The 12,448-nt window shown below is 44.0% G+C and overlaps 1 protein-coding gene across 2 annotated transcripts in view; it reads right to left on the bottom strand.

Annotated features, from left to right (window-relative positions):
• Window positions 1-12,448, bottom strand: part of RFC4 (replication factor C subunit 4) — a 271,306-nt gene that overhangs the window by 113,471 nt on the left and 145,387 nt on the right. The window contains exon 9 of one of the 2 annotated variants that reach the window (XM_053710182.1): window positions 169-249. The exons of the other annotated variant lie outside the window; for it this stretch is intronic. Within the exon in view, the coding sequence (XP_053566157.1) occupies window positions 169-249 (81 nt within the window). The remainder of the gene's footprint in view (window positions 1-168; window positions 250-12,448) is intronic. 2 annotated transcript variants of the gene reach the window in all.

Below are 12,448 nucleotides of genomic sequence, written 5' to 3'. Positions count from 1 at the left end.
TTGGGATAACAATGAAGTAGTGAGAATGAACTGTACAATTATACCAAATAGTGTTAGATTTTGGCATCGCCTTCTTATTTACATATAACATTACAATGTAACTGACCTTATTTGATTAGTAGATGATTTTATGTAGAACTTGAAATTCTAAACACTTTTTTCTCTTACCTTGACCACAGTCTCCAGTTTTTCAAATGAACCACTTTGACATGCTGCTAGGACAACATCAAGTGTTTCTTTGGAAACCACCTGGGAAAAAAAAAAACGAAATTTATGCTTACCTGATAAATTTATTTCTTGACACTGTGAGTCCACGGATCATCAGTAATTACTATTGGGAATATCACTCATGGCCAGCAGGAGGAGGCAAAGAGCACCACAGCAAAGCTGTTAAGTATCACCTCCCTTCCCTCAAACCCCAGTCATTCGACCGTAGGAAAAGGAGAGAAAGGAAGCAACACAAGGTGCAGAGGTGCCTGAGGTTTATAAAAACAAAAAGACCGTCTGAACAAACGGGGCGGGCCGTGGACTCACCGTGTCAAGAAATAAATTTATCAGGTAAGCATAAAAAAAATTTTCTTTCTAATGACATGGTGAGTCCACGGATCATCAGTTATTACTATTGGGAATCAATACCCAAGCTAGAGGACACAGATAAGGGATGGGCAAGACAGGGAACCTAAACAGAAGGCACCACTGCTTGAAGAACCTTTCTCCCAAAAGAAACCTCAGCTGAGGCAAAAGTATCAAATTTATAGAAGTTTGAAAAAGTGTGTAAAGAGGACCAAGTTTCATAAGCCAAACAAATTATACTCCTCAGCCACAAAGAAAGACATAGCCGTAGCTTTCTGACCCTTGCGTTTCCCAGAGAAAACGACAAACAAGGCAGAGGACTGGCAAAAAACCTTAGTCGCCTGCAAATAGTATTTCAACGCACGAACCACATCCAGGTTGTGCAACAAACACTCTTAATGAGAAGATGGGTTAGGACACAAAGGAGGAACAACGATTTCTTGGTTAATATTCCTATCCGAAACCACCTTAGGAAGGAAACCTAACTCAGTACGTAGAACCACCTTATCGGAATGAAACATAAGGTAAGGGGATTTACACTGCAATGCCGAGAGTTCAGAAACTCTTCGAGCAGAAGAAATTGCAACCAGAAACAAAACCTTTCAAGATAACATCTTAATATCTAAGGAATGCATAGGTTCAAACGGAGCCTGCTGAAGAACTTTAAGAACAAGGTTAAAACTCCAGGGAGGAGTAACATGCTTTAACACAGGTCGGATTCTAACCAGGGCCTGACAAAAGGATTGGACATCTGGCACATCCACCAGACGTTTGTGCAACAATATAGTTAAGGTAGAAATTTGACCCTTCAAGGTACTAGCAGATAACCCCTTCTCCAGATCCTCCTGGAGAAAAGACGAAATCCTAGGAATCCAAACTCTACTCCAAGACTAGCCCCTGGATTCGCACCAATACAGATATTTACGCCATATCTTAAAGTAAATGTTTCATGTAACAGGCTTACGAGCCTAAATCATGGTCTCAATGACCTACTCAGAAAAACCACGCTTGGATAAAATTAAGCATTCAATCTCCAAGCAGTCAGCTTCAGAGAAACGAGATTTGGATGAAGGAAGGGCCCTTGAAGTAGAAGGTCCTTCCTCAGTGGAAGTCTCCAAGGTGGGAGAGATGACATCTCCACTAGGTCTGCATACCAGATCCTGCGAGGCCACGCCGGTGCAATGGGGATCACAGACGCCCTTTGATTTGAGCAATGACCCGTGGAAGGAGAGCAAACGGAGAAAACAGGTATGTTAGACTGAAATTCCAAGGAACCGCTAGAGCATATATCAGTACAGCCTGAGGATCCCTTGACCTCGACTCATACCTCAGGAGCTTGGCATTCTGACGAGATGCCATAAGATCCAGCTCCGGCTGTCCCCATTTGAGGATCAACCTGCAAAATACCTATGAATGAAGTTCCCACTCCCCCGGGTGAAAAGTCTGTCTGCTCAGAAAAAGAAAATGTATGCTTACCTGATAAATTTGTTTCTTTTTAGACACGATGAGTCCACGGATTTCATCCTTACTTGTGGGATTACGCCTCCTGGTAAGCAGGAGGAGGCAAAGAGCACCACAGCAGAGCTGTTAAATAGCTCCTCCCTTCCCTCCCACTCCAGTCATTCAACCGAAGTTAGGAAGAGAAAGGAAAAGCCAAGGTGCAGAGGTGTCTGAAGTTTACAAAAATTAATAACCTGTCTCAGAGAACAGGGCGGGCCGTGGACTCATCGTGTCTAAAAAGAAACAAATTTATCAGGTAAGCATACATTTTCTTTTCTTTTTAGGGACACGATGAGTCCACGGATTTCATCCTTACTTGTGGGATACAATACCAAAGCTAGAGTACACGGATGATAAGGGAGGGACAAGACAGGGAACCTAAACAGAAGGCACCACTGCTTGAAGAACCTTTCTCCCAAAAACAGCCTCAGCCGAAGCAAAGGTATCAAATTTGTAAAATTTAGAAAAAGTGTGAAGAGAGGACCAAGTTGCAGCCTTGCAAATCTGGTCAACAGAAGCTTCATTTTTGAAAGCCCATGAGGAAGCAACAGCCCTGGTGGAATGAGCCATAACTCTTTCAGGAGGCTGTTGTCCAGCAGTCTCATATGCAAAACGGATGATACTCTTCAGCCAAAAAGAAAGAGAGGTAGCCTGAAAAAATAAGAAACAAAGAAGACGATTGATGAAAGTCCTTAGTCGCTTGTAAGTAAAATTTTAAAGCACGGACTACGTCCAAATTGTGCAGAAGACGTTCCTTCTGAGGAGGAGGATTAGGACACAAGGAATGAACAACAATCTCCTGATTAATTATACTGCAATGCCGAAAGCTCAGACACTCTTCGAGCTAAAGAAATGGCCACAAGAAATAAAACTTTCCAAGATAACAACTTAAAGGGACAGTCTACCATAGAATTGTTATTGTTTTAAAAGATAGATAATCCCTTTATTACCAATTCCCCAGTTTTGCATAACCAACACAGATATATTAAATATACTTTTTTTACCTCTGTGATTACCTTGTATCTAAGAACCTTCTTCCAGCCTCCTGATCACATGACTGTGACTGTTTGTTATCTATTGTCTTAAATTTAGAATTGTTTTGTGCTAAATCTTAAATAACCCCCTGTGCCTGAACACAGTGTTATCTATATGGCCCACGTGTACTTTCTGTCTCTTTGTGTTGAAAAGAGATTTAAAAAGCATGTGATAAGAGGCAGCCCTCAAAGGCTTAGAAATTAGCATATGAGCCTACCTATGTTTAGTTTAAACTAAGAATACCAAGAGAAAAAAGCAAATTTGATGATAAAAGTAAATTGAAAAGTTGATTAAAATTAAAAGTCCTATCTGAATAATGAAAGTTTAATTTATACTAGACTGTCCCTTTAATATATATGGAATGCATAGGCTCAAATGGAACCCCTTGAAGAACTTTAAGAACTAAATTCAAACTCCATGGAGGAGCAATTGGTTTAAACACAGGCCTGATTCTAATCAAAGCCTGACAAAAGGAATGAACATCTGGGACATCTGCCAGACGTTTGTGTAACAAAATAGATAAGGCAGAGATCTGACCCTTTAAGGAACTTGCTGATAAACCCTTCTCCAATCCTTCTTGGAGAAAAGACAAAATCCTGGGAATACTAACTCTACTCCATGAGTAGCCCTTGGATTCACACCAATAAAGATATTTATGCCATATCTTATGGTAAATCTTCCTAGTTACAGGTTTACGCCCCTGAATTAAGGTATCTATGACCGAATCAGAGATACCCCGCTTGGATAGTATTAAGCGTTCAATCTCCAAGCAGTCAGCTTCAGAGAAACTAGATTTGGGTGAAGGAAGAGTCCCTGAATGAGAAGGTCCTTCCTCAATGGAAGTTTCCAAGGTGGCAGGGATGACATGTCCACCAGATCGGCATACCAAATCCTGCGAGGCCACGCAGGAGCGATGAGGATCACTGATGCCTTCTCCTGTTTGATTCGAGCAATAACCCGGGGAAGAAGAGCAAATGGGGGAAATAGATATGCTAGGCTGAAGGACCAAGGAACTGCCAAGGCATCTATCAGCTCCGCCTGGGGGTCCCTGGACCCCTATCTCGGGAGCTTGGCATTCTGACGAGATGCCATGATATCCAACTCCGGCCGACCCCATTTGAGAATCAGGTTGGAGAATATTTACGGATGGAGTTCCCACTCTCCCGGATGAAAGGTCTGCCTGCTCAGAAAATCCGCCCTCCCAGTTGTCCACCCCTGGGATGTGGACCGCTGACAGATGGCAAGAATGGGCCTCCGCCCACTGGATTATCTTGGCTACTTCGGTCATCACTAAGGGAGTTCTCGTTCCTCCCTGATGATTGATGTAAGCCACTGTCATTATCTTGTCCGACTGGAATCTGAAGAATTGGGCCGAGGGCAACTGAGGCCAGGCCCGAAGAGCACTGAAGATCATCCTCAGCTCTAGGATGTTGATAGGAAGGAGAGACTCTGCCTGAGTCCATACTCTCTGAGCCTTTAGAGAGCCCCAGACTGCTCCCCATCCTAAAAGGCTGGCGTCCGTTGTCACAATCACCCATGAAGGTCTACGAAAGCATGTCCCCTGGGATAGATGATCCAGAGACAACCACCATTTAAGAGAGAGGTCCCTCGTCTCCTGTTCCAGGGTTATTCGAGGAGACAAATCTGTATAATCTCCATTCCACTGCCTGAGCATGCTTAACTGCAGAGGCCTGAGGTGAAACCAAGCAAGCGGTATGATGTCCATTGCCGCCACCATCAATCCGATTACCTCCATACACTGAGCCACTGACGGCTGAGGAGTGGACTGAAGGGCTCGACATGTTTCCAGAATCTTTGATTTTCTGACCTCTGTCAGAAAAATTCTCATGGATATAGAATCGATTAGAGTTCCCAAGAAGGGCACTTGTCTTCGGGATTAAAGAACTCTTTCCCAGATTAACCTTCCACCCGTGAGTTCTCAGGAAGGATAGCACAATGTCGGTATGGGACCTTGCTTGCTGACAAGATGACGCCTGGATTAGAATATCGTCCAGATAAGGTGCCACCGCAATGCCCCACCGTCTTAGAACCGCCAGCAGAGACCCCAGAACCTTTGTGAAAATTCTGGGTGCCATGGCCAGCCCGAAAGGAAGAGCCACGAACTGAAAGTGTTTGTCCAGAAAGGCAAACCTCAGGAACTTGTGATCTCTGTGGATAGGAACATGTAGATATGCATCCTTTAAATCCACTATCGTCATAAATTGACCCTCCTGGATCAATGGAAGAATGGTACGAATAGTTTCCATCTTGAATGATGGAACTCTGAGAAACTTGTTTAGACTTTTGAGGTCTAAGATAGGTCTGAAGGTTCCCTCCTTTTTGGGAACTACAAACAGATTTGAATAAAAACCCTGCCCCTGTATTGGAATGGGACAAATTACTCCCATGGAAGAGAGGTCTCTTACACAATGTAAGAACGTCTCTCTTTTTATCTGATCTGCAGATAATCTTGACAGAAGAAATCTTCCTCGGGGAGAATTTCTGAACTCCAGTTTGTATCCCTGAGACACTATTTCTATAGCCAAGGGATCCTGAACATCCCGCACCCAAGCCTGAATGAAGAAGGAAAGTCTGCCCCCTACCAGATCCGGTCCCGGATCGGGGGCAAACCCTTCATGCTGACTTGGAATCAGCGACTTGGAATCAGCAGCAGGTTTCTTGGATTGTTTACCCTTGTTCCAAGATTGGTTGGGTCTCCAAGTAGACTTAGATTGCAAAGTTTCCTTCCTGTTTAGAGGAAGAAGAGAAGGAATTTCCCTTGAAATTTCGAAAGGAACGAAAATTACTTTGTCGTCCTTTCTGCTTGGTTCTTTTATCTTGAGGAAGGAGATGACCTTTGCCTCCCGTGATGTAATTTCCTTCAAGCCAGGTCCAAACAAGGTCTTTCCCTTGTAAGGAATTGCCAGGAGCTTAGATTTGGATGATACATCCGCAGACCAAGGCTTCAACCATAAGGCTCTGCGGGCTAGGATAGAAAAACCTGAACTCTTAGCAGCCAATTTAGTAATTTGCAGAAAAGCATCTGTAATAAAGGAATAGGCTAATTTCAGAGCTTTAATCTGATCCTAGATTTCCTCTAAAGAAGTCTCAGTCTTAAGAGACTCCGCAAGAGCATTGAACCAATAAGCTGCCGCCCTAGTGACCATATCGATGCACGCAGCCGGTTGCAATAGCAAACCCTGGTGAACATAGATCTTTTTTAAGTAGACCCTCCAACTTCTTGTCCATAGGGTCTTTGAAGGCACAACTATCCTTAATAGGAATAGTAATTTGTTTGGCCAAGGTGGAAATAGCCCCCTAAACCTTAGGAACCGTCTGCTAAGTTTCCCTGACAGTGTCAGCTATAGGGAACATCTTCTTGAAAATAGAAGGAGAGAAGGGAATACCTGGTCTCTCCCATTCCTTAGAAATAATCTCCGAAATTCGCTTGGGAACTGGAAAAACATCTGAGTAAGAAGGAACTTCGAAGTATTTGTCCAATTTACTTGATTTCTCAGGAACGACCACTACCGTGGAGTCACAGTCGTCCAAAGACACTAAGACCTCCCCGAGTAACAGGCGGAGGTGTTCTAGTTTAAAGCTGAAAGAGACAACTTCTAAATCAGTCAAAGGTAAGGAACTCCCTAAGTCTGAAATTTCACCATCTGATAGAACCTCCATACCCTCCATCTCAGATCCCTGAGAGGGTACATCCGAGATTGCTACCATAGCATCAGAAACTTCATTGACCACATAGTTGTCCTTCCTTTTATGTTTGCCTTGAAGTATAGGAAAGGCAGATAACGCATCATAAAGTGTAAAGACATAACCGCAGCTATGTCTTTTAACGTAACTGCAGTAGAAGCTAGAGAAGTACAGGGCACTGCTTGAGCGGGCGTTAAAGGTTGGGACGCTTGGGGAGAAAGCTGCAAATACTCTGCATCTCATCATTAGACTCCTGAGAAGCATCCGCCTTAGAAAAATTTTGATTGTGATTTTTTTTTTCTCTATAACTTAAAGCCCTCTCAACACATGAGGGACAAAAAGGAACCGGTGGTTCCACATTGGATCCAAACACATGGCACAAGTAACATTATGCACAGCTTCTGAATCCATTTTAGAGAACAGACAATATTGTACAATTTTTTAATACAAAAAAATAAATAATTGTTACTGGCCCTTTAAATTTTAAAACTGGACTTTTTTTTACTGCATGAGGAAAAAAACAGAGTTGTAAAATGGAAGCCCAACTGTAAACAGATTACTTAGTAAACTTGAAGCAACAAAAATTAACAGGATACTGCCTTTAAATTTTGAATGCAACAACTTTCCTGTTTAAAACAAAAAAACGTATCCCTTTAGCTAAATAAAAAACGTTTTTAACAAACACTCAAACACCTCTACGCCTCAGCAGCTCTGCTGAGGCGCCTACCTGCCGACCAGTCCCGCTGCAATTCCTGGTGCAGAAGTACAAGACTCAGGAGCGCTAACAACCGCTTGCTTGTTTAGTAAAAAAAACATGCGGTTCCAGAGCAAAGAAAGGACGTCACTGTCCTGCAAGCCTGAGAGTCGATGAGCCTCACAGTTAAACCGGAACCTTCTCCGGATGCCGGGCTATGTGAAACTGCGCAGTGAAAGCACAAAGCGCGCAAAATTCTGGCCCCGCCCTTTGTGGGCGTTAATAACTACACAGTCCGACCAGCTTAAAAAAAATAACGATAGTGACAAAGCAAACCATTTTTCAGCTTTCTCCCTGCCACAGTGCCTGTACATTGCGCAGTGATAAGAACACCCTCCATACCTAGAGAGCCAGAAGTCCCAAGTCAAAGGCTCCATTTGCCTTATACAAAGTAAAGTTAAATTTGAAGTGCCCACTTTCCTCTGAGTCGTTTAGCTGTCCCCAGAATAAAAAGTCTGCACTTACCTTAATGCTCTCCGACAGCAGGACAGTGCAACAGGTTTAAGAGGTCCTCTCCCTCCTATAGCCCTGTGGAAAATGATAAAGCCTGAGTTAGAAATTGCTTAGGCCATCAGGATAAGGGCAGCATAAATGTATGGGAGACGCAGTGAGAATTATGTCCCCACCAGTTCCCATTGCTCTAAAGCCACCAAACGCTCTACTGAAGAGACTGATATGGACTACGGCTACACCCTAGAACAAAGCAGCACTCTCTGGCACTACTTTAAAAATAATAAACTCTTGATTGAAGAATCTAATATAACACCTCACTTTACCTCTTCCTATCACTAACGTAGGCAAAGAGAATGACTGGAGTGGGAGGGAAGGGAGGAGCTATATAACAGGTCTGCTGTGGTGCTCTTTGCCTCCTCCTGCTGACCAGGAGGCGTAATCCCACAAGTAAGGATGAAATCTGTGGACTCATCGTGTCTTTAAAAAGAAATCCGCTTCCCAATTGTCCACTCCTGGAACGTGGATCGCAGACAGACAGCAGTTGTGGGTCTTCGCCCACTGGATAATGTTGGCTACCTCTGCCATGACCAAGGAACTTCGAGTTCCTCCCTGATGGTTGATGTAAGCCACTGAAGTTATGTTGTCCGACTGGAACCTGATAAACTGGGCTGAAGCTAACTGAGGCCAAGCCAGAAGAGCATTGAAGATTGCCCTCAGCTCTAGGATGTTTATGGGGATTCTTGACTCCTCCCGAGTCCATAGACCCTGTGCCGTTAACGAACCCCAGACTGCTCCCCAACCCAGTAGGCTTGCATCCGTGGTCACAATCACCCAGGTAGGCCTGCGGAAGCAGGTTCCCTGGGATAGATGTTCGAGACAACCACCATGGAAGAGAATTTGTCGCCTGATCCATTTCCAATCGCGAAGACAGATCCACATAATCCCTGTTCCATTGTCTGAGCATGCATAACTGCAGAGGTCTGAGATGGAACCGAGCAAACGGTATGATGTCCATGGCAGACACCATCAGACCAATTACCTCCATACATTGGGCCACTGACTGTCGATGAGAGGACTGAAGGGCAAGACAAGAGTTGAGAATCTTTGTTTTTCTGACCGCTGTCAGAAAGATTTTCATCGATAGAGAATCTATTATGGTTCCCAAGAACACCACCCTTGTAGCTGGAATTAAGGAACTCTTTCCCCAATTCACCTTCCATCCGTGAGAGCGCAGAAAAAAAGATAACATCTCCGTGTGGGAGTTTGCTTGTTGAAAAGATGGCGCCTGAACGAGAACGCTCCCAGAACCTTTGAGAAAATCCTGGGAGCTGTGGCAAGGCCGAATGGAAGGGCCACAAAAAGTGTTTGTCTAAAAACTCGAACCTCAGAAACTTGTGATGGTCCCTGTGGATGGGAATGTGCAGGGAAGAATGGAACAAATCATTTCCATCTTGAAGGATGGTACTCTGAGAAAATTGTTTAGACTCTTGAGGTCTAAAATTGGTCTGACGGTTCCCTCTTTTTTGGGAACCACAAACAGATTGGAGTAGAATCCCAGACACTGTTCCCGCATTGGAACAGGAAATATTCCTCCCAGGCCGGATAGATCCCGGACACAATGTAAGAATGCCTCTTTTTATCTGGTCTACAGATAATCTTGAGAGGAGGAACCTGCCCCTGGGAGGAAAGATCTTGAACTCTAGTCTGTATCCCTGGGACACGATGTCCACCGCCCAGGGATCTGGAACATCCCAAACCCAAGCTTGAGCGAAGAGAGAAAGTCTGCCCCTAACAAGATCCGCTCCCGGATCGGGGGCAGACCCTTCATGCAGACTGAGTCACTAACAGGCTTAGATTGCTTCCCCTTTTTCCAAGACTGATTGGGCTTCCAGGAAGACTTGGACTGTTCCTGTTTGGAAGAGGGGGGGGGAGGCTTACCTTTAAAGTTTCGAAAGGAACGAAAATTACTCTGACATCCTTTCTGTTTATTCCTCTTAGCCTGAGGGAGGAAGTGTCCCTTCCCTCCTGAAATATCTGAAATGATTTTGGCCCAGCCCGGCCCAAAAAGGTCTTACCCTTGAAGGGAATTTCCAAAAGCTTAGACTTAGATGACACATCAGACCAGGACTTCAACCTTAAGGCTCTACAGGCCAGAACAGCAAAGCCAGAAATCTTTGCTCCCAATTTAATGACTTGTAGGGAAGCATCCGTGATAAAGGAATTGGCCAACTTAAGAGCCTTGATCCTGTCCTGGATCTCTTCAAGAGGAGTATCCGTCTGAATAGATTCAGACAACGCATCAAACCAGTAAGCTGCCGTGCTGGTGACAGTAGCAATACACACTGCAGGTTGCCATTGTAAACCCTGGTGTACATACACCTTTTTAAGTAACCCTTCCAACTTCTTATCCATAGGATCCTTAAAAGAACTATCATCTATGGGAATAGAGGTTCTCTTAGCCAAGGTGGAAATTTCTGCCTCCCAACCGGAGGTGTTCTAGCTTAAACCTGAAGGATACAACTTCAGTATCAGAAGAAGGAATTACGCTGTCTGAGTCTGAGATTTCACCCACAGATGCTACCGAAGTATCTTCCTCCTCAGACTTCTGCGAGGGAACATTCGGAACAGCCACGACTGTATCAGAAACCTTACTCACTGATTCTTTACATTTCCTCTTGCGCTTTCCCTGCAGCATTGGAAAGGCAGACAGCGCATCAGTTACTGCAGAGGATATGTGGGTAGCAATGTCTTGCAAGGTAACTCCAACTGGAGTGTGAGAGGAAACGCAGGGCACTGCATGTGTAGACGATAAGGTTTGGGACACGAGGAAAAAGCTGCGGCATATCTTGAACAAGAAACACCTGAACAGCATACACCTTAGAAAATGATGGCTCAGGATCAAAAAGTCTATCCCTGTAACGCAATGTTCTCTCAATACATGAAGAACAAAAAGGGATTGGTGGCTCCACATTAGCATCAAAACACAAACTACAAGTAACATTTTGCAGGGCCTCTTGGTCCATCTTCACCCAATAAGAAAACAAACAAAAAATAAAATACTTTTTATTTAAAGTGAATGTAAATTTTTGTTAAATTCCTCTTGCCTACTAATTCCAAATCTACTCTTTAGTTAAACGGCAATATTTTTTTTTTCAAAAAAATTAATACTTGTCTTTATATTTGGTAATTCAACTTACCTCCGTTATATTTTTAAACTCCTCCCATCCTGTGCTTCCTGTATTTGCCCTGCATTACGTATAGAGCGGTCCCGCCCGCTCTATTACGTAGCTCAGAAGCGCGTTCACGAGCATGACTCAATTTGCGCATGCGTTTCCAAGTTTCAGGGCAATACGCTACCACCATCGGCATCTGATTGCTCCTTAGTTTTGCGCATGCGCGAGTCGTGGATGCGCATTGCTTCTGTAACTGTCATCGGCTCTATAGGAAATTAAGACAGCCTTTACACCTCAGCAAGCTCTGCTGAGGTGCCTACCTGTCCTGCTGGTTGCCGGAATCAATAGTAGTTAACGATCCAGACTCATCCACAGCTGCTCCAACCGGCTATCAAGTGATCGCTTTCACCGGCTTCTGAAAGAGCAGAGCCACAACAAATTACTCTACCATCCGGCGCACACACAGGAAGTGAACCGGAAAAGCGTGCAAAAATACTTTGTGGGCGTACCTAACAAACTTCCCAGTTGCCATTAACTTCCTTGTCAACGGAAAAGCCGCCAAGAGATTACTAAGTAAAAAACACAACCCATGCCATCCACCCTGTCCGGAACACACCGGACACAAAACACTAACTGAGCCTTATCAATAAATGTACTGTTATAAATTGATTTCTCTCGTCCCCAGTGCCACACATTATCCCATTAATCCATAATAGGATCAAATGTATTTAACGTCCCAAAAAAAACTAACTGTTAAAGTGCCAATATTTTCCTTTCTTCTTTCAGAGAATAAATTTGGCACTTACCTCAATGTAGATCTGCCTGACAGCAGGACAACTAACTTGGTTTGAGAGGGCTTCCTTCCTCACATGGACCTGTGGAAAGAAGAAAGACTGAATAATCTTACTCAGGCTTTCAAGTTAGGGCAGCAACAACTGTTTGAGAGGCGCAATGGGGATTATACCCTACAAGTTCTCAATTGCTTAAAAGCCACCACTGCTCTACGAAGAGACTAACTGACGTGGACTAGGGCTAGACCCCAGAAAAGATCAGGGCAAACCTGCCCTGCTATAAAAATAATAAACTCTTGATTGAAGAAAATTTCTTTCAGACACCTAAACTTTACCACCTCCTTGCAACGCAGGTAAAGAGAATGACTGGGGTTTGAGGGAAGGGAGGTGATACTTAACAGCTTTGCTGTGGTGCTCTTTGCCTACTCCTGCTGGCCAGGAGTGAAATTCCCAATAGTAATTAC

Source organism: Bombina bombina, chromosome 4, assembly GCF_027579735.1.
Source record: "Bombina bombina isolate aBomBom1 chromosome 4, aBomBom1.pri, whole genome shotgun sequence".
Classification (NCBI taxonomy): Eukaryota; Metazoa; Chordata; class Amphibia; order Anura; family Bombinatoridae; genus Bombina; species Bombina bombina.
The sequence above is the reverse complement of the archived record's forward strand: the minus strand, read 5'-3'. Positions and strand labels throughout refer to the sequence as shown.